The sequence below is a fragment of the Rhineura floridana genome, chromosome 4, assembly GCF_030035675.1.
Source record: "Rhineura floridana isolate rRhiFlo1 chromosome 4, rRhiFlo1.hap2, whole genome shotgun sequence".
NCBI lineage: Eukaryota > Metazoa > Chordata > Lepidosauria > Squamata > Rhineuridae > Rhineura > Rhineura floridana.
In genome coordinates this window covers 51,920,465-51,948,226 of record NC_084483.1, presented here as the reverse complement: position 1 = coordinate 51,948,226, position 27,762 = coordinate 51,920,465, and the positions used below count along the sequence as shown (strand labels likewise).

At 39.9% G+C, this 27,762-nt stretch overlaps 1 protein-coding gene across 3 annotated transcripts in view; it reads left to right on the top strand.

The window, feature by feature from the left end:
• Positions 1 to 27,762, top strand: part of KHDRBS2 (KH RNA binding domain containing, signal transduction associated 2) — a 626,273-nt gene that overhangs the window by 316,027 nt on the left and 282,484 nt on the right. For all 3 annotated transcript variants that reach the window (XR_009762509.1, XR_009762510.1, XM_061626253.1), the window contains exon 4: positions 16,599 to 16,745. Coding sequence is in view for 1 of the 3 variants with exons in the window: in XM_061626253.1 (XP_061482237.1) it covers positions 16,599 to 16,745 (147 nt within the window). In the remaining 2 variants the exon portion in view is untranslated. The remainder of the gene's footprint in view (positions 1 to 16,598; positions 16,746 to 27,762) is intronic.

The window sequence follows — 27,762 nt, the reverse complement described above, 5'->3', positions numbered from 1 at the left end:
GCTCTTACCGTATATGGAGCAAGAAATGCCAGACGTCCAAGCTGGATTTAGAAAGGGAAAGGCAGCAGGGATCATATTGCTTTATAGATTACAGCAAAGCCTTTGACTGTGTAGATCATGACATGTGTAGATCATGAAAAACTATGGAATGCTTTAAAAGCAGTGGGGGTGCCACAGCATCTGATTTTCCTGATGCGCAACCTATATTCTGCACAAGAGGCTACTGTAAGGACAGAATATAGAGAAACCAATTGGTTCCCAATCAGAAAGGGTGTGAGACAGGAGTGTATTTTATCACCCTAATTATTTAATCTATACACAGAACATATCATACGGAAAGCAGGATTGGACCAAGATGAAGGAGATGTGAAAATTGGAGGGAGAAATATCAATAATTTAACATATGCAGACATTACCATACTATTAGCAGAAACCAGTAATGATTTGAAACGAATGCTGATGAAAGTTAAAGAGGAAAGCACAAAAGCAGGACTACAGCTGAACGTCAAAAAGACTAAAGTAATGACAACAGAAGATTTATGTAACTTTACAGTTGACAATGAGGACATTGAACTTGTCAAGGATTATCAATACCTTGGCACAGTCCTTAACCAAAATGGAGACAATAGTCAAGAAATCAGAAGAAGGCTAGGACTGGGGAGGGCAGCTATGAGAGAACTAGAAAAGGTCCTCAAATGCAAAGATGTATCACTGAACACCAAAGTCAGGATCATTGAGACCATGGTATTCCCAATCTCTATATATGGATGTGAAAGTTGGGCAGAGAAAAAGGCTGATAAGAGAAAAATCAACTCATTTGAAATGTGGTGTTGGAGGAGAGCTTTGAGCATACCATGAACTGTGAAAGAGACAAATAATTGGGTGTTAGAACAAATTAAATCATAACTATCACTAGAAGCTAAAATGATGAAACTGAGGTTATCATACTTTGCACACATCATGAGAAGACATGATTCACTTGAAAAGATAGTAATGCTTGGAAAAACAGAAGGGAGTAGAAAAAGAGGAAGACCAAACAAGAGATTGATTGATTCCATAAAGGAAGCCACAGACCTGAACCTACAAGATCTGAAAAGGGTGGTTCACGACAGATGCTGTTGGAGGTCACTGATTCATAGGGTCGCCATAAGTCGTTGTCGACTTGAAGGCACATAACAACAACAACAAACAATATCTCTCAGAGGAGGTCAGGTCTCTGGCTCCCTGAGTGCATTCACTATAGCTGCCCAATTTCCCTGCTTTTTAAAGTTTGATAGAAATATATGTTGGCTATAGGTATGTTCTTAAACCTCAAGGATTTTTTTGCATATTAATGAATGTATGGATTGGTTAAATTGCATTGTGTGGTTTGGTTAAATTTCATGAGCTGCGTACAGTCTTGAGAATAAGTCCGGTTAAAAGAACTGGGATGTACTGCTGACTGAAATTTACTAATTCATTAGCCTGCTCACCTTTAGGACTGGACTTTGACAAATTCTTTGGATTATGATTTCTTAGTTTTAATAGGGAAGATACATTTTATATATCTTAACTCTGAATTTGCTAGGTTCTTACAGTTAGTTGAATGGTTAAGAAGACATTACAGATTGTATGGAATGGAAGACATATTTTGCTCCAGTTAGGGCTTGAATTAGGGTTACCAACTGTACTCTTTTAAGAGTAAATGTACTCTTTTTGAGATGGTGCAACAGCATACTCTTACTTTTCACTTATCGAAGACAAATGTACTCTTTTTGAAATGACAAAATGATGGTAATCCTAGCTTGAATGTAAAAAAGTTGACTTTAACTGTTAGTTAAAATGAGTTTACCTGTGATATGTGCACTTGTGACTCACTGGCTAACAGACATAGTCATCAGAATATCAAAACTGATAACATAGAGGCCTGAAATTAGGTACATGTGTATCCAATGGTGGATTTGAGCTAACAGAAAGCACTTCTGCTTGCCCAAGACAAGGCATTTCATTTTTGCTGAATCCCTCTACCTATGGCACTACTCTGTGCCATATCCTACAGTCCGAGAGGGTCCCTCAACCCTCAGGAGCAGCTTTGGGAGGGCTGTAGTTGGTAGACTGAATCAGCAAAAAATGAGTATTCCACCATGAACAAGCAGAAGGCCTGCTCGGCTCACCCGTGCACAGCCTGGGGGTTTGCAACTGGGGGTTGAAGCTCCGGTCGCTATGTTGGAGGAGGGCAGCAGTTGTGCGTTACACACTGAATGCGCATGCATCATGCTGCATGAGCGGGTAGGGCATCAGGGCTTATTTAAGCCCATGCCACCTTCCCAATCCTCCTCTTGGTGCGTGATGGCTTGAGAGGAGGACAGAGCAGATGGGTGGCAGGAGCAGTGGCCATTTTGTAGCACCGTTTGGGGGCAGCATTTTGTCAGGCTCTGCGGGAGTTCACACCTTTCACGGTGCATCGTTTGAGGCTTTATGGGAGTGCGTGGACTTGGGGGAGACCTGGAATTAGGCTTTCTAGGCTGCAGGGGGTTTGTGGGTTTTGTACACCAAAACTAGAACCTTGAACTTCGCCCGGTAGCAAATGGGCAGCTAGTGCAATTCTTTCAGCAGTGGGGTGACATGTTGGTGATACCCTGCCCCAGTGAGCAGTCTCGCTGCCGCACTTTGCACCAGCTGCAGCTTCTGGACCAACCTCAAGGGCAGCCCCACATAGAGCGCATTACAGTAATCCAGCTTGGAGATTACCAGTGCGTGGACATCAGTGGTCAGGCTATCCCAGTCCAGAAATGGATGCAGCTGTCTCACCAGCCAAAGCTGGTAAAAGGCACTCCTAGCCATGGAGGTCACCTGGGCCTCTAGTGACAATGATGGATCTAGGAGCACCCCCGGACTATGGACCTGTTCTTTCAAAGGGATTACGATCCCATCCAAAGCAGGCAACTGACCAATTATCTGAAGTCGGGAACCACCAATCCTCAGTGCCTTCGTCTTGCTAGGATTCAGACTCAGTTTATTGGCCCCCGTCCAGCCCACCACCAAGTCCAGGCAGCGGTCCAGAGCTTGCACAGCCTCTCCCGATTCAGATGCTACGGAGAAATAGAGCTGGGTATCATCAGCATACTGCTGACACTTTGCCCCAAATCTCCTAATGACCGCTCCCAAGGGCTTCATGTAGATGTTAAACAGCATGGGGGACAAGATGGTACCCTGCGGTACCCCACAGCACAACTGCCAGGGTCTGAAAGACAGTCACCCAATGCTATTCTCTGAGAGCAACCTTGGAGATAGGATTGGAACCACTGTAAAACAGTGCCTCCAATACCCATCTCACCAAGTCGGCCCAGAAAGGAACCATGGTCAATGGTATCAATAGCTGCTGAGAGATCAAGTAAGAATAACAGGGTTGCACTCCCCCTGTCCTTCTCCCGATAAAGGTCATCCATCAGGGCGACCAAGGCCGATTCAGTCCCATAACCAGGCCTGAATCCAGACTGGGATGGGTCAAGATAATCTGTTTCATCCAAGAGTACTTGCAACTGCTGTGCCACAGGGTATGCTGCCTGTATGCTGGCAGGCTGGGCCAGGGAGCACCCAGCTTCCCCCGATCCCCATTGCCCCTTTTTGCCCAACATGCTAGTGGGACTGTTAGGCCAGTGGGTTGATATATGTTCTTCCCACTATGAGGTTCAGCTGTTTCACACAGTGGTTGTCACATTAGTTTGGGAGGCATTCAGGATCAGGGAGGTGGTTGCAGGGTCCAAGTCGGACTTGTGTCTATGCGCCCTCCTGCGGTCAGATGATAGTTTGGAAGGGGGTTGTGCCAATATCAAGTTGTGATGGTCCAAGATGGACCAGCGGCGTAAAGGGTGTAGCATAGTGTTATCATTGTCCTCGATGCCAGACATCTGCCCAGTGAGGGCTTTGCAACACTTCCTGGAGGCAAGGGGCACACAGCCGGGTTATTTGTTTATTCACAAGGGGGGGTCTCCCCTCACAAAGTTTCATTTCTGGGTGCTTACCAAGCTAGCGCTGCAAGGCTTAGGGGTAGACCCTGTGAGTTTTGGGACCCACTTGTTCAGGATTGGGACTGCTTCCATGGTGGCTAGTATTGGATTTTCTCCAATGCAAGTACAGGCCATTGGAAGATGGAAATCAAGGGTGTATAAGGGTTACATTTCCCCTTTATTTATTTGTTTATTTATTTATTTATTGCACTTGTATACCGCCCCATAGCCGAAGCTCTCTGGGCAGTTTACAGCAATCAAAAACATTAAAACAAATATACAATTTAAAACACATATTTTAAAAACAATTTAAAACACAATTTTAAAATTTAAAACAATATAGAAACAATTTAAAACATGCTAAAATGCCTGGGAGAAGAGGAAAGTCTTGACCTGGTGCCGAAAAGATAACAGTGTTGGCGCCAGGCGTACCTCGTCAAACAGATCATTCCATAATTTGGGGGCCACCGCTGAGAAGGCCCCCTTCCTTGTTGTCACCCTCCGAGCTTCCCTTGGAGTAGGCACCCGGAGGAGTTGGGAGGTCCTGAGGACTAACCATTTGTAATTGTTTTGTTTTTGGCAGGTTGCTGGACAGGGACAGAGCAGATGTGCATCCTACTCTGCAGCCATAGCATGATCTTCTGGGCAGGCCGTAGGGCTGCAAAGTCACATTTTGGTTCGCAGCTGGGCCTCAGTTAGTGGGCCATGGTGCAATGGCTGGGCTGGCAGGGGATGCGCTCCTACACAGTTCCTGCACAGTTTACTTAAGGGCAAGGCGCTCAGTTTGCAAGCATGTGAGGACATGCAGTTGGTGAGGCAACGTTGGCCTCTGGTTTATATGGCTTATATGGTGGGACATACTCCCTCGCAGGGTCTGGCATTGTTTGGGGGACCCGGGGGGTATTGATAGGGCATGCAAGAAGGTCAACCGACATCTTCGGTTGAATCTTCTGGCACATGGGGGGTTGGCTTTACATCACCCCCAATATATGGCACATGCGGGCTGAACTTTACAGGGCTGATGGAGTTCACCCGTTAGGCACCTTTGGAGGTGATTGGTGGTTCTAGAGGTCTGCTAGGAAGGGCTTTAGGGCCTGAGGGCAGGATATGGGCTACTTCTGGGGCCTACTTACCTCATCCACCTGGAGTTGTAGGGCCCCAGGGGGTGGTGACATGGGAAGGCCCCCTTACTCACCTACAGGTGTGGTGGGGGTAAGGGATATGCAGAATGGCTTGTCCTTGCCCCAGTAGGGGCTGGTTGCCACTAGCTGTATTGCAAAGGCTTGCTTATAGACAGTTCCTGCATCTATGTTTTCCCTCTGTATGTTAATTTAAGGGGTTGTTTATAGTTTAATAAAGTGGCCCTTTGTTCAACCCAGCTTGCTGTGTCTGTGTATCACTTCAACCCTCGGCCCCAAATACTTTCTGTTAGTGCAAAGTCACCATTGATTACTGACACCCCGCAAAAAAGAAGTGTACAGTTTAACCTTAGTGGTTAAGTTACTCCTGTTGGAGGTTAAAGTGTGGCTATATGTATATGTATTCTAAGATACCTTGATTGCTAAAATTGTTTCTTCTTCAAAATTGGAGACTCAAAGGGCCAACATAAATGTGACATGCGTCACGGGGTTCATCCATGTGTGGCTGATATTTTTATCAAATAGCCAGTGCAGGTAGGGGTTCGAGCCATTTTGGGGGCATAGCATGTGGGAAGAGGGGGCTTTAACCCATTGCCTCCACTGCAAGTCTGCAGCTGCTATTTGCAGCAGGAGGAAAGCTCCCATCAGCTAGAGATGCTGACAATAAGATTGAAAAAGGGACCCCACATTTTTGGTTTTTTGGTTTTAAAAAAACTCCAAGTCTCTGTGGGATGCATTTTCATTATTCTAAAAGGAGCTAGTTAAGAAATATGTAACCAGAGGTACTGATTTCTGAGTAAGCATGTCATAGAATAAGTAGCACATGTCTGCTATCTATAAAGCAATAGAGAAATAGGCCACCTCCCAAGTAACTAAGAGTTAAATAGTTGCATCAAGTCTGTACCTGTTCCTAGATTCTTGACTTGAAGGACTTGCAACTTTTACATGGCTCCTCAGACATACACCATAACATTATCATTCAGAAAGCTCAGTCCTACATGAAGGCAAGCAGTAGAACAAGTGACACAAAAGATGAAAGGCAGTAAGCATAGCTCTTGGCAATGTTTCTCTCTCACTCTCCTCTGTACACAGCAATAGTTGTTATCCCTGAGTTTATAACTAGAAACATCAACCTTTTAGAGACTTCCTGTCCTGTCCTCCCTCCCCATGCATTGCCTCATCCATGAACAGAATGAGCAATTGCAGGGACTGAAGTGATGATGTCTTGAGGTCTCTTTGGCATTAGATGAATTCCATCTAAACTGCAACTAGCACCTGTACATTTAAAGAATCACAAAGACATTGTGAGGAAGAAACACATTTTTGAAATTTTGCAAATATATTTTTAGGAATTCGTTATGTCACTTAAAATGCATGTGGGATGTAATGTTGGTTATGCTATACTAATAGTGCTCCAGTTGGGGGGACGGGAAATAATTGGAGTGTTAACATGCAATTTTATGTCTAATTTCTCTTTTGTGGGATCTATACTGTGCTGCTTTTCTTTGGAATTGTTTTACTTGTTTTTATGAATTACCTGTTTTGCCTGATTTTCATTGTATGATTATATTGTTGTAACCTGCCCTGGGATCTTATGGTGAAGGGTAGGTAAGGAATCTTATAAATAAATAATAAACAGAAGGCAACAGGCCAACTTTCAATGTTTTGTTGCTATTTTCCATTATTTTGCAAATTGGGCATTTTATCTTTATCACCGCAATCAATGGCTAAGGCATTTCACTGAAATACTTCTAGTCTTTTAGACAGTCTTTTAAAAAATCTTGATGGCAATTTCTTCCTAACATAAATGCTATCTGCAAACTAAGGAGCTCACTTTTCTCCATAGTATCAATCAAGGAAATCAAATGAATATTTAGTCATTGTTTATATTCATATTTTTTTTCCTGGCCTTTGGTCAGAAGGTTGCAAGGGAGTCCATTTCAATTCACCTATGTCTTAATTCCTCTGTCACTTTGTAGTGGGCATTTTTTTTCAACTGGGGGCACAGTGTAGCTTTTCCAAAAGACCAAAGGCCTTTTGAAGTACTGTATTTATTTATTGGACCCACCCCCTGATGTCTAGATAATTCATGTGAAATAGTTTGAACTCTTGGAAGTGCTATGCAAATGTTGAGGTATTCTTCAACTTCATTGAAAGCCATATAGAGATAGACCATCTGCGTTGAGACATGCATTTGAATATGTGCGCCTGTGTAAACTGCAAAAATCAACAACAAATTGCTGGTTTACCCTTGACACAATATTAATAACAATGATTACGAATGCAACTTAGAGAAGATTAAGTATATTTAATACAATGGAAACTGAACTTGTCCCACATATTTCAATGAAATTTGAATATGCTTAACATTTTCATTTGTTTGTTTATTTTGACCTCATTTGATTCATACCCAATCCTTCAAAAGGTTCACAGGGCAATTTGATGAATTGTGCTTATTATTTTATGCACTGTCAATATATTTATTTGACAGTCATTAAAGCCTCTTGGATTACTTTTTTTTAGATGATTTATATATCACTGTACAAGCTACAGGGCAATTTACAACAAAGCAAAGAGCTAAAAACACATAACAAATCACTAAGTAGCCATTATTAACAGTAGTAATAGCAATCAGGTTTTTCTTCCTCCAAATGCCTGCTGATAAATTTGTGTCTTTACTAACCCCCGAAAACTATAGAGAGATGTGGCCAGACCAGACACATCTCAATAGGAAGGGAGTTCCATACATGATGCATGCATTACATCTTATATATGTATTCTCCCAAGAAAATTTGTAGCAGAGTATATTTTCTTATCATATATCAATTACAGGCCCAGAAGATGGTTTTCTGAGGTGATGAGCACTTTCTGTTCTTTTAGTTAATATTAAATAATCTTTCTGTTCTTTCCATTCTTCAATTATCAAGGCTTCTGTGCAAGAAAAGACTTTTTTGAAAATATCATTTGGCACAGAAATGTACCCTTTGGGTATATTGCATACGGTAATATAAAACAATATAGAGAAATTTATTTAGCAAAATGAAGCATTGGATAATATTTGTGTGTGCTTTTAATTTTTTGCATATGATGTTTTTTATGTCTGTACATAATATTCTGTTGTATTTTAATGCATCTTATGATAAAAGGCCCAGAATTTTGTTGGAGAGTGGCATATCCTGGTGATGCTGCCACCATCTGAGATACATTACAAAACAAAAAATCACTGTTGGTGCCTCAGGTAGGAAATGCTTTTCCCTCTGGGATATGTCTGGTCAGGGCCGCCAAGAGACGGGTAGAAAGGGTCGGGGTCTAGGGGACCCAGAGCCAACATGCCCCCCAAAACTCTTAGCTTTATTTTTTTAAAAAAAGGTAAGCTCCTTTGTGTGGTATAAACCAAAATGTGAGCCCACGCACGCGCACACACACACACAATTTATGTGAAATGAGCTAGTCTAGTCGGACTGCTCCAAGTCCATCTTTCAGGGGTTTAGGCAATGAGTGAAGTCAGAACTATGATCAGTCCCCTCCCCATTCTCTCTCTGTGGGCATCCAGCATGGAAGATTAAAGACTGGGGGGATGCGCTTGGGGTTTTATATCCCACTCCTAATTAAGGGGATGGATTGAGGCTGTGTTGCTGAGTAAAACTTGCTCCCTGAGCAAGGCTTCTTGGGTTCAGGAGGGACTTTTCTTTTTTGCTCCATTTTAAGAGGACTGGTTAGAGTGTTGGACTACAACCTGGGAGGCCAGTGTTCAAATCCCCACAGAGCCATGAAGCTCCCTGGGTGACCTTGGGCCAGTCACTGCCTCTCAGCCTCAGAGGAAGGGAATGGTAAACAACCTCTGAATACTGCTTACCATGAACATCCTATTCATAGGGTTGCCATAAGTCCATTTCCATTTTTTTACTCTCAGGTAAGTGTGTTAATATTTCTGTATTGATTTGTAAAGGGTAAAATGGCAACATATTGCAAACAAAAAGAAAAATACCCTTTGTTTTGGAAGTTGCTTCAGAGTGGGAGAATCACACACCCCCAGCTTCCCCAGATTTATTTTCTGTACATTTGATTTCAGCTAGGGATGGAATGATCTGTCAGTTTCTGTTCTCTCAGCTTCTAATTTTTCTAATCTTAAATTCAGTTCTCCACATTTCTGCAGCCACTTGCAATTTACTTTTAAAAAATCTCATGAAAATTCTTCAGCATTTTAGTGCTAATTTCTCCTAATAAGTACATTTTTGTATGCAGTTTTGACTAATATACACAGTTGTGCAACCAATTTATGTAAGAATAATGCATTTATGTATGTTATTTTCATTTTGGGCACATTTTCCCCTAATATATGCATTTTTATAAACATTGTTTAGTTGGAGAAGTACATTGCAAAATTCAGATAAGTGCAAATTTTGAAGAATGGCTGTGTTTCGGTTCTTGTATTGTTTCATAAAATGAAAATTTGATAGAATCACCTTTAAATGCAAACTGATTGGGGGGGGGAGATTGTAAGTCTTCTGACCAGGTCTGTAGGGCTTTTGTATATGCAATTCTCTCTCTTCTCTCCTCCCCTCTCCCCACATCACAGTTATTGCTGGGAAGTTCCTATGTGTATTTTTATTTTGGAAAGTTGTATATTTATTTATTTGTGTATTGCATTTATATCCCACCTTTCCTCCAAGAAGCTCAAGGTGGTGTGGCATATCTGGTTCGCCCCTCCTCATTTTATCCTCACAACAGCCCTGTGAGTTTGGTCAGGCTGCAGTGGTTTATGGTAGCACTACATGTTCAGATCAATATCTTGTTCTTAGCAAGACCCTTTCCCAACCTTTCCTTGTTAATAGTACTAATAGCATGACATCCTCAAGTGCTGTGTGTTTATTCTGCGCTACATGTCTAAGGTGATTCCTCTTATTTGATTTTTTTTATAGGGATTTCTGATAGACTGAGGCATGCTGGAATATTTCTTTGTGTCTGTTTATAAGGGTCTTGTATGTGAAAGTTTTATTTCCTCTGCATGTAAGCCCTGTGATGTGGAAGTATTCTCTGTGTGCCATTTTTGGTATATTGTGTACACACTTGCTTAATATAGGGTTGAATTGTAGCTGAGTTTTTATTAAAGGCTTTTTTTTAGAAATGGAATTTAACTCTTTAAAAATAGTGTTTAGTTTAAGAGTGCAGCCTTCCATTTTCTATTCCATATTTGGCTAATGTTAGTGCTTTGATATAACAGTGCCATATGATAATATGGTATTAATAGATCAGTCCTAGAGTACCTTCTGATATCTCAGAACAGGTGGATAAGTTGTGAATAGAAAATCCTGGTGGAGAACTGAAATAAGTTATGTGTGTGAAGTGCTTTTTCCCCAAAGATTTTTGTAAATTGCCATAAAAGATGGATTCTATTCCCCTACACATACTTTTTTAAATATGAAGACATTAAAGTAGAGAAGTGAACAAACAGAAAAAATCAAAATTGAGAATTATTTCTCAATAGTTTGTGCACTGTGTGGAAGATTCCAGGAAGATCCCAGTCTATTAATATGATCTGCATATAATTAGCGTAGTAAATCATAATGAATCCTTAAGGGTTGAGGCATACAAAACAGGTACATTTACTCCAAGAAATTAATTTTTAATATATTTTTCTTTGACAAGAGGGGGTTACCATATCAGTCAAGATTTCTTTTATTTTAAAAGGGGTGAGGCCATGATGGAGGAGTGGTGTGCTTTGAGGAAGAAAGGGAGGGGACAAGGGGCTCACTGATATCCTGTGCCCAAGGGCCCTCAGAAAGCTGGAGTTGGCCCTGGTTCTTGCCAATAGATTGCTGGGGGGAGAGAATGCAAGGGCCCCAATCCACATACAGTGTACCAGACCCAGTAAATCCTGTTGGCATCCCTGTGACTGTCACTGAGTCTTTATGAATTTGAGGCATCAGTTGAAGATTCACTTTTTTACACGGGCATTTGCTGGATATTGAGGCCTTTTGGTTGTGTTTTTCTTGATGTTGAGAGTGACGTGAAATATTTATTCCTGCATTTATTATATATTTATTTATTATTTGATTTATATTCTGCCCTTCCTCCCAGCAGGAGCCCAGGGCGGCAAACAAAAACACTAAAAACACTTTAAAACATCATAAAAACAGACTTTAAAATACATTAAAACAAAACATTAAAAACATTTTTTTAAAAGCTTTAAAACATCTTTAAAAAGGGTTAAAACATATTATTAAAAAAACCACATATTAACAAGCAATTCTAACACAGACGCAGACTGGGATAGGTCTCACCTTAAAAGGCTTATTGAAAGAGGAAAGTCTTCAAAAGGCGCCGAAAAGATAGCAGAGATGGTGCCTGCCTAATATTTAAGGGGATGGAATTCCACAGGGACAGTATATGTTATACTTTAACTTTTTATGTGATTGCTAAAGAACAGATAACAAATACTTTAATTAAAATAAATACAGTGTTATTCAGTGTTAGTAATACTCAAAGGAGACCCTCTGAAATAATGGCCCTATTACGTCAAGAGAGATATCTGAAGCTATAAACAAAATTAAATTAGGAAAGGCGCCAGGACCAGATGGGTTATCTGCAATGTATTATAAATGTTTGGAGGAAGAACTCTTGCTACCTTTACAGTCTACAATGAATTTTATTCTGCAAGAGGAAAAGATACCGGATAGTTGGAAAAATGCTAACATAACATTAATACCTAAAGAGGAGCAAGATTTAACTAAAACAAAAAATTATCGGCCAATATCTCTATTGAATAATGACTATAAAATTTTTACAATGATCTTGGCAGAAAGATTGAAAATAATATTGCAACAATTTATCCAGGAAGATCAATCAGGGTTTTTACCTAAAAGACAATTACGTGACAACATCAGGAATGTCTTGAATGTGTTGGAATATTTAGAACAACGAAATGATAAACAAGCAGCTTTGATTTTTTTAGATGCTGAAAAAGCATTTGATAATTTGAATTGGAAATTTATGTTTCAGGTTTTGGAGCAAATGGATTTTGGAGACAATTTTATAAAATGGATTAGATCGATTTATACATCTCAGAAGGCTCAGATAATTGTTAACGGAGATTTAACAGATTCATGTGAAATACAAAAGGGTACAAGACAGAGATGTCCATTATCTCCCCTTTTATTTATTCTGGTCTTAGAAGTGCTGCTTAGAGATATAAGGCAAGATAAAAGGATTTCGGGATTAAAGATAAAAAAAGAAGAATATAAATTGAGAGCATTTGCTGATGATTTGATAATTGTACTAGAAAACCCTTTGGAAGGAATTAATGTATTGATGGACAAATTAAAAGAATTTGGACCGTTAGCAGGATTTAAGATCAACAATCAAAAAACAAAGATGTTGGTGAAAAATTTAACTTTAAGGGAACAGAAAGAGTTAATGGACAAGAAAGATTTTACAATAGAGAAAAAGTTGAAATATTTAGGTATCATTATGACAAATAAAAATTCAAAGTTGTTTCATAATAATTATGAAAAATTATGGACAGAGATTAAGAAAGATTTGCTAAGATGGGATAAACTACAATTGTCATTAATGGGTAGAATATCTGTGATAAAAATGAATGTATTACCGAGAATGATGTTTTTGTTTCAAACAATACCTGTAATATCCTCTGATTTACCTTTTAAACAATGGCAAAAAGATATCTCTAAATTTGTATGGCAAGGAAAAAAACCAAGAGTTAAATTTAAACTACTACAAGATGCCAAAGAAAGAGGAGGACTGGGATTACCAAATCTGAGAGTTTATTTTGCTGCCTGCTGTCTAGTCTGGATAAAGGAATGGATCTTATTGAGGAATAAAAGACTATTGGATTTGGAGGGCCATAATTTGAAGTGGGGATGGCATGGATATCTATGGTATGACAAAGTAAAAGTAAATGTAGACTTTAACAATCATTTTATAAGACGTCCTCTGTTGAAAATATGGAATAGATATAAACCAAGGTTTTATTCCAAAATACCATTATGTGTCTCAAGTCAAGAAGCGTTTTACAGAAGAGAAATGGCTGGAAAAGAGAAATGGTTAACTTATCAAGAACTATTAGAAAATGTACATGGAGAATATATAATGAAAGAGAGAGAACAACTGACAAAGGAAGGATATAGTTTTCAATGGTTTGCCTATTTACAATTGTTAGAAAGATATAAAATGGACAAGAAAATGTATGGGTTTGAAATAAGTAAATCTGATTTTGAAATAGGATTGTGTACAAATGATGAAAACATAATTGCGAAAATGTATAAACTCTTACTGAAAATGGATATGGAGGAAGAACAAGTAAAAGAGTGTATGGTGAAGTGGGCAAAAATTTTTGGTTATAACATACAAATGGATCAATGGGAAAATATGTGGAAAAAAGGCTTGAGATTTACACTATGCTATAATCTTAAAGAAAATTTCTATAAAATGATGTACCGTTGGTACATGACTCCAGAAAAGTTGTCAAAAATGTATAGTAATGTTTCTAATGTTTGTTGGAAATGTAAACAACAAGAAGGATCATTTTATCATATGTGGTGGCTGTGTAAAAAGGCAAAATCATTTTGGGCACAGATAGGTAGGAAGATGCAAAAAATTCTAAAGATAAATATTCAGTCAAAACCAGAATTTTTTTTATTGGGTTTTATGGATAAACAAATAGAAAAGAAATATGGAAGAATAATATTATATATGATTACGGCAGCAAGATTATTATATGCACAAAAGTGGAAAATGGAATCAACACCAACAACGGAAGAATGGCTATTGAAATTAATGGACTTAGTAGAAATGGATAAATTGACATGTCTACTTAGAGAAAAATCGACAGATACATTTCTTAAGGAATGGAAGCCTCTCTTAGACTTTTTGTTGAAAGATCAAAATAAAATGATGATATTGGGATTTGACGATTAACTAAGACAGCCTATGGAGAAAAGTGATCCTGTATGTATACATTAAGGGACAGGTTTGATGTATATTATATACTTATAGCTGATTTGCGAAAAATCGGAAGTCAACTATTTTATTTTTATTTTTTTGTTGTATTGTTATGTTTTTTTACTTTGTTTTGTTTGTCTTTTGAAAAATTTGAATAAAAATTATTTTAAAAAATGAAATAATGAAATTAAGTAATTTATTCCCACTGAATTTAGTGGGTCACCTCTGAGTGTGATTTAATTGGATAAAGCATCAACTCTCAGTATATCAAAAGAAAGCACTTTTAACAGGAGTATTTTATTAAAAATTAACAAGTTGGTTTATGATAACTCAATGTTTTAAAGTACTTTCTCTTCTCCCTACCCACACTAAAATTGGTCTAATTCCCTGAGAGTATATTCACCACCTGTTCTCCAAAAAGCATGTGTTGGTACTACAGAGGCATCCTGTTAATATTACTCTTGGCGCTCAAACAGATGTTTGCACAATACACTAAGCCAAATCATGGCTTACCAGAACCATGTGAACATGCAGTGTCCTGGAGAGGAGCTCCCAGCTGCATTCCTTCCCAGTCTTTTTTACTCCCACATACCACACTGAGCTAAGCCAATGTGTAAGGCTTAGCTGAAACAACCTTATTTATTAACAACCTCGTAAGCGACTCCCTTACGAGGAAAGGTTGCAGCATTTGGGGCTTTTTAGTTTAGAGAAAAGGCGGGTCAGAGGAGACATGATAGAAGTGTATAAAATTATGCATGGCATTGAGAAAGTGGATAGAGAAAAGTTCTTCTCCCTCTCTCATAATACTAGAACTCGTGGACATTCAAAGAAGCTGAATGTTGGAAGATTCAGGACAGACAAAAGGAAGTACTTCTTTACTCAGCGCATAGTTAAACTATGGAATTTGCTCCCACAAGATGCAGTAATGGCCACCAGCTTGGATGGCTTTAAAAGAAGATTAGACAAATTCATGGAGGACAGGGCTATCAATGGCTACTTGCCATGATGGCTGTGCTGTGCCACCCTAGTCAGAGGCAGCATGCTTCTGAAAACCAGTTGCCGGAAGCCTCAGGAGGGGAGAGTGTTCTTGCACTCGGGTCCTGCTTGCGGGCTTCCCCCAGGCACCTGGTTGGCCACTGTGAGAACAGGATGCTGGACTAGATGGGCCACTGGCCTGATCCAGCAGGCTCTTCTTATGTTCTTATGTAACCTTGCATGAGATGCATGTTGCCTATATGACGTATAAGCCAAGATCCATGGTAGCAGGCTGTGCGCAAGACTCTATGTGCAGGGATTTTCTCTGTTGTAAAGGTTATTGGTGGGGATTGACAGCCTTGTTTATAGGCGACTATACCCCAATAGAGAGGATCAACAATAGCTACAGGAAAATCCAAGCACAAAAAAGACAGCTGGACAACAGGTATAGTTTTCAACGCATTTTGAGGAAAATCTTGATCAAGGGAAATGTTTAAAAATAAATAAAAACTCCCTAGGACATGTTTTCTGCTGTGTCTTACTTAAGCAGATCCATCCAACTTTGCAACTCTTACAGTTATCAAAGGTGACACTGTTTCTACATCTTACAAGTGTTGATTATGGGTTTTCCCCATATATGGCATAGACTTTTGTTCATGCAGGAGATATAGATGCCTTTTTACTCACTCACTCACTCACTCACTTACTCACTCACTCACTCACACACACACACACTTGACTTTCTGGATTCTGGTAATATTCTCTATACTTTAGAATATATTTTATTGTGTCAATTAGGTATGGGGAGAATATTTGCTAAATTGGCATTATTACCGGATTTTGACATAATTCAACAATCTGCATTGTTTTCGGACTGGCGTTGATTTCTTGCTGTGGGTCATGGCTGTCATCAGCATGGATTTTTTTACAAAAAAAATCCAGTCCAAATTTTATGTTATTGTCTTCGTAATCAGCTTTTCTCTAAACTAATGCATTTTTAACTTAACTCAAGAACAAGTGCCTACAGCATAAGCATTTTTGTTTGCATTTTCGTTAACAAATTATGTTATTTTTTTCACTGGAAAAAAGTGAATCAACAATTGCACACGCAGTCGGGAACAAAAAAATGGGGCATCGGTAGTGAAAACCAGGCTGTCGGAATTCAAACAGATAGGAACCAGCTACCAAACCCCATCCCTAGTGTCAATTGCCCCAGAAAAACTAAATTTGAATTGACTCTGTCTTTTAAATGCATTTATCATGAAGTTTCAACACATTCCTGTGAACTATTTAGAATGTCTTTCTTTGCTGTTTAAAATCTGTTGTAGACGCTAATTATGCCAGTTTTATCACTCAAACACTCAAAAGTGATTTTTAGATCTTCATTTAATTTATACTAGATATTTTTGTTTCTCAAAGGGCCTCATTTTGTTGAAAACTTGGCTAGATTGTGCCCTTTTGTCATGTTCTCTGTAAATGCTAAATCAATGCGAAGTGAATAGATTTTTATTTCTAAAAATACCCTCTTCCACAGGAAGAAGAACTGAGGAAAAGTGGGGAAGCCAAGTATGCACACTTGAGTGATGAACTACATGTATTAATTGAAGTGTTTGCCCCACCCGGGGAAGCTTATTCACGGATGAGTCATGCCTTGGAAGAAATTAAAAAATTTCTCGTTCCAGTAAGTTGCTCATAGCACTTTTGCAAATATACATGCACATATATATGCCATTAGCTCAAGTGCATTAAGAGTGGTATTTGAAAAGCAGAGCCATTATTACTTGTATGTTTCTCCCCTCTCTCCTGGGCAATATCCTGGCTACAAGTTAAATAATTTTACATACCTTGGAAATCCTTGATCATTATGTATTTAAAATTGCTTTCATGAACTACCGAGTGATTTCTCTGTGATACTGGTGCTTTGACCTATAAAATGATAGCTGGTTCAGAGATATTCAAGTAATGGGTTCAGTACTATGGCCAAGATGTATGTTGTCAAGAGAAATGTCAACTCAGTGTGGTGCATCTTGGATGGGAGAGGGTTTTTGTGAAATAATATCCTTTTTTGCCTTAGTTCTGGCTCTATCCACTTGGAATATTAGTTATTTGTCCTTTCTGGATCCTTCTTCAGATCAGAACTGTACATGGCTAGCAAGGGCACACAGTGTGACCTTTTAAGTGGCCATAGTATGTTAAATGGTTGTGTGATTCCACTATTTTGTAAATCATTATGCAATTCCATCATGAAACACTGGAGATTTTTTTTTCGTTCAGCTATATGGAGTTACAGTTAATGAGCTTGCCACAGAAATCAGTCAGGAAGATGTCTGGATTTATTTTTACTGTCTATTCAGTTAACTTTTAAACAGCTGTGAAAGGTGTCAGCTTTTTTGATGCCACTTTTAGATTCAGAGCTTCATTGTGTTCTGGTGTGCACTTCCAGAATAGAGGTGTCATGAAGAAAAACAAAAAGCTGTGATGTGAAACTGATCTTGTCTATACTGAACTAAGAAAATGTAAAAACAATGAAGCGTCTTATGGCACAACAAATTTACCATGGCATAAGGTTTTGTGGGCCACAATCCTCTTTATGATGAAGGCCACAAAAGCTAATGCAATGATAATTTTGTTAGCCTTTAAGGTGCCACAAGACTCTCAGATGTTTTTCGAAAACAGACTAACATAGCTGCCTTTCTGGAAATTAAGAAAATGTATTGTTGTTCTTGTTATTAGTCACTTTCCCCCCAAAATGAAACTCAAAGTGACAAACATTAAAAACAGATATAAAAACATGAATAAAAATGGTTCTGAAGCTCCAGCTAGTGAAGAGTTCAGTGGCCAGATTGCTGACCGGGGCAAGTCAGTCAGTACATATAACACCAGTGCATGTCTGCACTGGCTACCAGTTAATTTCCAGGATCAATGCAAAGTGCTGGTTTTAACCTATAAAGCCTTATGCAGCTCAGGACCTCAAGTACTGCCTCTCCCCACATAAACTGATCCAGACCCTGCACTCATCACCACAGGCCCTTCTTTGTGTGCTTCCTCCATGGGAGGATTGGAGGGTGGGAACACAGTGGCTGTGGAATGCTGTCCCAAGGGAGGCACACCTGGTGCCTCCTTTGTCCATCTTTGGACAAAGACTTGTATTTTCACTTAGGCCTTTGGCCCTTGAGGTGTGTCGTCTTAGTTTCTTTCATTTGAGTTTGAAATTTTTATATTGTATGTTTTTAAATCTGTTGTCAGTTGCCTAGAGACCATTGGGTTTGAGGCAACCAACAAATGAATTAAGATAATAATAATTGCATACTCATAAAATACATAAAAACAAAATCCAGCTGATCCCCAACATACTAATAAAATACATAAGAACAAAATCCAACTAATCCCCAGCAGACTAAATCAAACGGAGAATTAAGCTCCAAAGGCCTGGGCGAATAAAAATGTTTTTACCTGTGGTCTAAAAGCAGTGATGGTGCCAGGCATGCCTCCCTGGGGAGAGCATTCCACAAATGGGGAGTTACCACTGAGAATGCCCATTCTCATGACATCACCATCTGCACCTCATTTGGAGGGGGCACACAGAAAAGGACCTCAGATGATGAATGCAGGATCCGGGTTGGTTCATATGGGGAAAGGCGGTCCTTGAGGTGTTGGGGTCCTGAGCCACATAAGGCTTTTTGAATTAGGCCCAGAAACGAATTGGTAGCCAGAGTAGATATCCAAAACATGCTATTCTGAGAGTTTATTAATGTCAGTTATGAGTGATTATTTGGGTATAAAAGTATGCTCTCTACATAAAATAAATATACCCTGAACTCAAAGCCATCCAGTGAAGGTGAATGTTGGAAAATTCAGAACAGACAGCAGAAAGTGCTTCTTCACACAGTGAAGAATACATCACCTTATTTGTATGCCGCCTTTTCACAAAAAATTGTGCTCAAAGCAGCTTACAACAAAGTGAACAGCAATTACAAAAACAATTTCATAATAACAAAAATAATGAAACAGTAACATAACAGCAAATATCGCAGCAAACACAAAAACCTTATGAATACCATAAATGTACTGACATTATATCTGTTAGCAGCAACATTACACTGCCTGATTATTGACTTTGTCAAAGCAGAACACTTTAATTATGGGGCCTAGTATGACAGTTCCAGGATGATCCCACTAAATCTATATGAATTGGAATTCAGAATTTATACATATAGTAGCATTAGAAAAGAATATGCAGAATATATTCATTTATGGACATTTATTGACTTCATTATTAAACAAACATTGCATCACATTGGATGGTAATCTTAGCGTAATGTTCTTATTTACATCTCTCATGTTCTTGTGACAGACCAGGCATTATCTGTAGTCATACTAGGGAAGTAGTCATACTACAGGCTAAGGATGTTTGTTAGTCTCTTTTCTCTTCAGTCAGTTCCCTTACCAGATCCCTAAATCCTGGTGTGAATCTAATTATGCCCCTCCCTTCATGGAAGGGTTTTGATCCAGCAAATAAGTCTGTTAATAAAAGAGAAGGGGAGCAGATTTTCCCTGCACCACACAGATCTGCTCCAGATAGTTGGAAGATCCTCCACAACAGTATGGAAGATGGGGGGGCGGGCTGCAGGTGGAAGGGGGAATCAGCAAACCCATCTCCTCTTCTCTTAGTAAAAGCTTCCCTCAGATGAAAGGCTGTTCCATTCACAGAAGGGAATAATGGGATCAACGCCTTACCCTCCAACATTTCAGAGATAACAGGCATAACTGAAACATTCCTATTCTCATACCAAAGATCACTGCCTGAGCACCTGCTTGTGTGCACACACACACACACACACACACACACATTGTTAAAGGGTCTACTTTCTCTGTTACATGCTGTCTTCTTTTACACTACAATAACCTTGATATACAAGCCAAGATGATCTGTTCTTTGGGTTAAAGATATATTTGAAAAAACATGTATAATTGAAAAACATAATTATCCTACAGTATATAATGAATTGTTCCAAATATACCACAGCAGCTGCACAACGTGCAGTGGCAGTCTGTGATCCCCACTCAGGGATTTTAGTTTTAGAGACCCATGGAACTGAACAATTCTGGCAACTCTAGCAAATTTGTTAACATTTTTACAGGGCCTTCCTAAAAGGCAAAAATAGGGACAAAAGGAACAGTCATACCCCAGGTGCCAGAGCTCTATGCAAATGGTAGGTGTGTGCATCAGATTTGGAGGATTGCTGAATCCTGAGCTGAAGTGGAGTGCCTCAGAAGATTAGGAGCTTGTTAGAGGTGAAGCAGGTCCGTTAGGAGGCAGCACATGTCAAAGCATGGGCCGCTGAAGTGCTTCATGGTGCCACAGCAAACAAAAACAATGAGAAATTTTCCAGAAATATTTTGGACCAATAAAAATTATTTTGTACTAAAAACTTGCATTGTGCCCTTGCATTTTGTCCCTTTTAAAACATGTCTTTAATATTGGGGGTTGGGCAGTGTATCATTTGATATAAACGTCATGTTCTTTATAAAAATCTACAGTTTATCTTCTTTGTTGCATTGTAAAGTCTTCACGACTTGTTATAAGGTTTAGGATTTTGTTTACTGCAGCAGTAACCACCTGGAACAAATAACATTATTTTATTACTTGTTTGCTAGCTTTATTCATCAGTGCTTCACTTCAGATTTATAATATAACTATTATTAAACTGGCTTGTTAAAGTCTATGCCAAAGGGTTTATTCTGCAAAGGCTTGCACCAGAGAATTTGGCCTTTTATTCCTATTGTTACAATGTATCTTTAATTTGTTTTATAAGGGTGTGTGTGTGTATGTATGTACACGCATATATATATATATATATATATATACACACACACATATACACACCTTTGTTATGGTAGTAAATAGGTTGTCTTCTATTACTGAACTGAAAGAATGAGCAATTAACCTTTTTATGTACTGTGTAGATGAGACCTACTTTGCTGCAGTAGACTTTCCTGCCAAAACCACACATTATGAGAGGTGCACAGTTGTCATAAAAAATAGTCCTGCCCCTTCTCCTCCTCTTGCCACCATAACACAGTATTGGTAACTAGGAGGTACAGGGTAGGAATAGGGTGCCAAGAGTTTATCATGCACACATAATTGTGCTGCTAGCAGTATCTGATGACATCACAGGGGAAGGTGGGCATCAGTTAAGCCAGGGGTAGTCAACGTGGTGTCCTCCGGATGTTCTTAGACTACAGCTGCCATCCTCCCTGTCCATTGGCCATGTTGGCTGGGGCTGGGAGTTGGTGCCCTCCAGATGCTGTTGGACTCCCATTTTCCTACCCCTGACATATACAAAATATCTATGTACAGTGATATCATCACACTTTGAGTTTTCTCCCATCCCCCACTTCACTGGCCACTTGCAGGACAGAAAAACTAAGATGTTATGTCACCTGTTTTTCTATGACTAGACATTATCAGGGAGAGGCGTGGAGCAAGATTTAGGGGCTACTGTTTCCACCAGCAGCTCCGCAGCTTTATGTCTGACAGAACATTTTGTATAGAAGATCCAACTTCAAATCTCTGTCTACCTGTCTAAATGGGTGTCTGGAGGCTGCAGTCCTCAGCACACAGGACTGAGCTCAGTTGACTCTTAACTTTTTAATTCTCTGATTTGTACATTGTTCAGCTTTATTTGTTATATATATCGCTTTATTTTGTTTTTAGGAAATATTGTTTTTATGTAAATTGCCAATGCCAAACCTTTGGAATGAAAGAAGTACAAATAAATACATGATCTGACCATAAACTTTCATTTCCACATCCAAAGGAGCTGTTGCTTACATAGAAAGGGTAATGGCAAACATTTCAGAGGAAGACGGAAAGAGCCATAATATTCAATAGGCTGAGATCTAGGAATCTGAGGCTGTAATCCTATGCATACTTATCTGGCAGTAAATTTCATTGAGAGTCATGGGACTTCTGAATTAGGGTTGTACTGTAAAATTCCCAGTTGAACAGTCCAGATTATCCCACAATTTTGTGCCACCTTCTAAATTATGGTGCAAATTTATCTCAAGGCAGCTTGTAACAGTGGATCATTTATTGAAGCCATTGTCAACAATCCTTTAGATCATATCTGCCCAGGTTTCTCATAGCTAACTAAAGGCAAGGAAGGGCTTGTTTTTGAGGTTTAGTTTCCTGAAAGGAAATGAGTGCATTGCAATGTGTTTTATTTCACTTAAGAAATGTCCTACTTTGCTGAGTGTGGGGAGAATGCCATTAGCATCGGTCAGTAAAAACATGGAAGTATATTTGTGAAAGTATATATTTATTTATTTATTATTTGATTTATATCCCACCCTTCTCCCAGCAGGAGCCCAATTATTATTATTCCAAACGGAAAGAAAAACCAGCAAGGTCACGAACATGCAGGAAGGAATAGCACCAATGTAAACTGAGCTCAAATGAATCTATTTTGTAAGGACAGGTCCACAAGGCAGATTTCTGCATCATCATCATGCACATTTTTTTAAAGAACAGTTTAAGACTTTCAAATCCAAAATAAGCATACATTACCACAAAGTATAGAAAAACAACTTACACAGTATGAGCACAAAAGACAATAATACATATAACAAAAATAAAATTATAAATATAGCAATCTGCAACCCCTCTCCTTTTTTGGGGGGGGTAATTAAAAAACTAGCTTTGCAACCTGCTTGCCTGGTGGCCATATTAGGCTGCTCTGCGTCTGTGGCATGGGCCACTAGGAATGGGATGGGGAACCCATGCAGAGTCTTGTTAGAAGGACGTCTGGGCCTTATGATACTTCCTTGCAGATGCAAGCTGAATAAGGAGTCAAGGGCAAGTGCCTTTTCTTTCCAATAGTTTTCTTTTCATCTTTACCTCAGACATTTTAATGATCCTAAGAAACACTTTCTCCCTGTGGGGTAGTGTGAGTGGTTCAGAGGTTAATTGCTGCTCAAAGAGCACTACCTCAGTGGTGTTTGGGGACCTTTTAAATTCGGGATTCTGCCACTGTATTAATTATAGGTGAATTTGTCAGAGATGCACTTCTTGATAAAACACATATCAAACTATGACCTCTTGGATGAAAGGCCAGTTCCTTCCCTATGGCTATACAACACTGCTAAGTGAAACTTTCTGGCCTTTTCCAAACCCTACAATGCCTGGTGGACATGTTTTATATTGCTCCTGACCCCTACAGAGATATGTTTACATTTCTCTTCTGTTATAATACAGAATTTCCATCCAATTCACTAGTTCCTCAATGAAGGCATGGCATCCCTTCACCTTGCAGCAAATTTGCAACTGGTTTAATACTACTGTGCTACCTCTTTGTGTATCTGTCATCTTGAAGTCTGTACCAGCATGGGTGTGCATGTGCAGCTGCCATCAGAGATGCCACTTTGGGCTATCAGCATTTTGGAAGCTATGCATGTTCTAGGCCCCCAGCAATTGATTAATGCAGAGAGGCAGGGAGGAGCCTTTCCAACAATGCTGTGAAGTAGGGTTGCCATCTGGAAAACAAGGCAGCTCATAACAGGAAAGAAATCCATTTAAAATCCAATAACCATAAATACAACTATAAAACATAAATACAATGATAAAACAGCTTAAAGTGGCATGATTCTGGGTTGTGTGAGTGACGTTCCTTATCACTTGAGGTTACAGTCCTGTGCCCACTTCTCTGTTTGATTAAGCCCCACTGAATACATTGGGACTTGCTTCTGAGTAAACATACATAGGATTGCACTATAAACATCTTTACAGGTTGTGTAAATAATAAACATCTTTAACAGTCATATAAATATTTTTTCATACTATGTCTTGATAAGCATCTAATTTCACACTATGGCTGTATATTATTATTTCCTCTACATTTTAAGTGTGCCCTTCTTCCTTGGGATAGTCATGGTCCCCCTCTGTTGTTTTCACTTCGAGGGGCAGATTAGATTGAGAGACGGTGAGTAGCCCATGGTCACCCAATAAACATTTCCATTAAAAAAAATCTATATGCTGGCAAAGCTTATGAAGTAATGCAGATCCACACAATACATTTAAAACACATCCAACTTCCAACTTCCATTTAAAGCTCATGACTTCCCCGAAGAATCCTGAGAAGTATAGTTTCTCTCTCACAATTATAGTTTCCAACACCCTTAACAAACTACAGTTCCCATGATTCTTTGGTGGGATTCATGTGCTTCAAAGGTGTGTTGAATGTGCTTTAAATGAATGGTGTGGATCTGCCCTAGGTATGCTGTGAATTGAAAAGAACCATTTTAAAAGATAATTTTTAAATGGGAAGGGGCTGTAGCTCAGTGGCAGGGCACATGCTTTGCATGCAAAAGTTCAAAATCCAATCTCTGGAAAAGACTATTGCCTGGAATCCTGGAGAGCCATTGCTAGTCCATGCTAATCCATGTCATCAGTACTGAACTGGAAGATACCAAATGGCCTGAGTCGGTATAAGGCAGATTCCTTTGTGCTTAAAAGGGGAAAGAGACCCAAGGACCACAGTGTTTCTGAAATGTATTTATGTATTTTATATACTTCTTTATTGGAAAAAAACTCAAAGTGGTTTACAGAAGAAATTAAAGCAATACAATTATTGCAAAAACAGTTAGACAGATATTTAAAAACATTCAAAATAATAAAGGCAACAAGGAGTTAAAAACAGATAAAAAACATAATAGGTTCTACATGCCTGGGTAGTCTTGCCTAAACAAAAATGTTTTTAGCAGGTGCCAAAAAGAGTACTGTGCAGGCGTCTGCCTAATGTCAATAGGCAGGGAGTTCCAAAGCATAGGTACTGCCACACTAAAGGATCAATTTCTTACAAGAGCAGAACAAGTACTATGTGGAACCTGTAACATGGAAAGCAAACCTTGATTTTGGCCTGGTAGCAAATTGGCAACTAGTGCAGATTTTAGAGAGAAGTATTATGTACTGACAGGGTCTCACTCATGTCAGCAATCATGCCGCAGCATTCTACACTAACTGCAGCCCCCAGGTCAGGTTGTGCTGCATGGGGATTTCTGTGACCTTGGCTGACTGTCTGCCAGGAATTTTTTAGGTTTGTTTTTTTGTTAGGAATCCTGATTGGTTGTGGGAGGCTGAGTTTTCTGCATTACTCATAGGAATTTTCTTGTGGTTGGTATGGCATTGCATTTAGGAAATCATCACTGTCTTGTTTTTTGGTTTCTATTTGCATTTCATTTACTTCTGACCTCACTCCCTTACATCCATAGAAGCAACAATAGTGGTTCCATGCACTCAGCTCAACTCCATTAAACCCACTAATGATGCAGTTTGTTCTTTGCATGATGGTTTGTTTCTTACCCAATAGTGGTAAAAGAGAATTCACATACTGGAAAGTGTTGCTGCAATTGCTGTTGTTCCCAAGCTACTGCCTGTGAAGGTAGACCAAACCATGTGTGTTATTTCTCTGGCCAGGTTCACATGGGAGCTAAAATCCATACTGAATTTGAAGCTTTTCCCTTCGCGATGGAGTTCCATGGTTCACACACGTCCATCCTCCTTACCTTCCAATTTACTGTGTTGTTCACACATGTTCACATTTATTAGTATTGCGCTTTCCTTGTGTTAACTCCCTCCAGAACATCCCCATTGCTAATCAAGAAGGGGAGCGATTTCTGTCAATTTCACGCTATGGGGAGACAGTGGAGGTGCAACTGACACCAAATTACTTTTTTCTGTTGTCAGTTTGTGAAGAAGGAATGAAATGTTTATAGTGTGCAGTATGTCTATTTTTGTGTTTGTGTGTGCGTGTGCACACAACCTCTTTGTGAATGAGACAGCTGCGTCCTGGCCGGAAAGTGTTAGATGGGGGGGTCATGTTGACCCCCCCTCCTTCCCCTCCAGAAAACCAAGCAGGGCCACCCTGGCGCATCCTGCTGCAAGTCCTGCTCCCTGGGCTGCATCTCTTCCCTCCTCCTCCCTCCCTCCTCGGTCACGGGCAGCTTTCATGCTGGCTGTAGGGAAGGCAGCCTTCACTGGCCAGCAGGACTGCTCCCCGTTGCCACCACCGCCACTGCCTTGAAGGGAAGGGAAGGGGTGGATGGGCTGCTCGCCCACCCGCACCCCGAGCACCAGCCCTAAATACTTGCCTGGTCTCTTCCCCACAAACTGGCGAAGAGCGAAGCGCCTCCTCCTCCCCCCAGCAGAGAGAGGTGCAGGGGAGAGTGGTAGTGCCCCTCACTGCCCCCACCTGGCTCGTAAAGTAAAATAGCGAGTAAACGGAGCACATAGCTGGTTTAAGGGACCGAGGGAGGGAACTTGCTTGGGGGGAAAGTGGGGGAAAGGAAGGCTAGAGCGACCGGAAGTTTGAAGTTTGTTTGTCAGTGGCAGGAAACAAAATGATATCCATAGACAGTATAGGGAGGGCAGAGAAGGGGAAACAAAATGACACCCACAGGCAGTGCAAAGGGCAGAGTAAAGGAGGATCTAAAAGACAGCGAAGAAAAGCTAATACACGATAGGTGTGCACTGAAGCGGGTGCAGATCTTCAAAGCAAATTTGGGTTTTTAGCACATTGATTTAATCCAGATTTAAAGGCAATAGCAGCTGAATGCACTCCCATTGGCAAACACCTCATGCAAACAGTCCAAATTATAAGGAACTGCAAAAAGCACTAGATCCGCATTAACCTTCCATGTAATCAGGACCTCTGTCAGTTATTACTCACTGGAATTTTGTTGGCTGTCAGTGAGTTTATAGCAGCCCACAGGGTAGGTGGGAAAGGATAGAGAATTTTCTTACTCATTTCTTAAACATATCTTTGCAGTGAAGGGTCAAGTCTGTAAATAAGTTTGGAGCAGCCACATTAAAAGGCAGAGGCAGGGCATTCCAGGAAGGGAGTTGCCAACTCTGCTTTGATATTGATATATTTGCAGAGGATCCCTAGTCAAGCCTTACCAGCAGCCCAATCCTAACCATATCTACTCAGAAATAAGTCCTGTTGAGTTCTGTGAGGCTTCATCCCTCAGTAAGTGTGTTTAGAATTGCAGCCTTCAGGGGCACCCATCTTTATACCTGAGTGCTTCCATCTAACATCTCCACAACACTAGGCTCCCTTCTTCCTTCAGTGGTCTTCTGGTGACTTGTCTGGCCTGAGGGCACTTAAGCTCTTCTTACCGGAAACAAGTAGGCTAGTTTAAATGTTCCCTAAGCAGGTGAGAAAGAATGATCCCATCACTTCAGCTGGCCCTGGGAACTCCCTCTTTTAGCTAGGATTTCTCTCTTCATTTCCAATCAGATTTTTTTTCTTTGAGTGGTATGCTCCAAGCAATTGTGGTTGATGCTTAATGTATCATGCTTAATGATATCACTGGGGCCCACCCCATGATATCACTAGGACCTGACCCCACTGCACTGCCATCTCACCATCCTAGTAAGTGGCAGTGATCTGCTGTTGGGAGGACACTGGCACTCCATTGCCCCATCACACTGACTGCCTCCTGAGCCGGCAATGTTCTGTATGTGCAAAGCAGATGCTCAACTGCTGAGCTATGGCTTTTCAAATCAAACTGGGACACTTGCTTGGGAGCTAGGATTAGATGCATTGGGGGAAAATATGCTCATATTCATACAAAGATGCCAACATTTTGAGGGAGAAAATTCGAACCAATCCTGTAAAAACCCACAGTGTTGAGAGTTT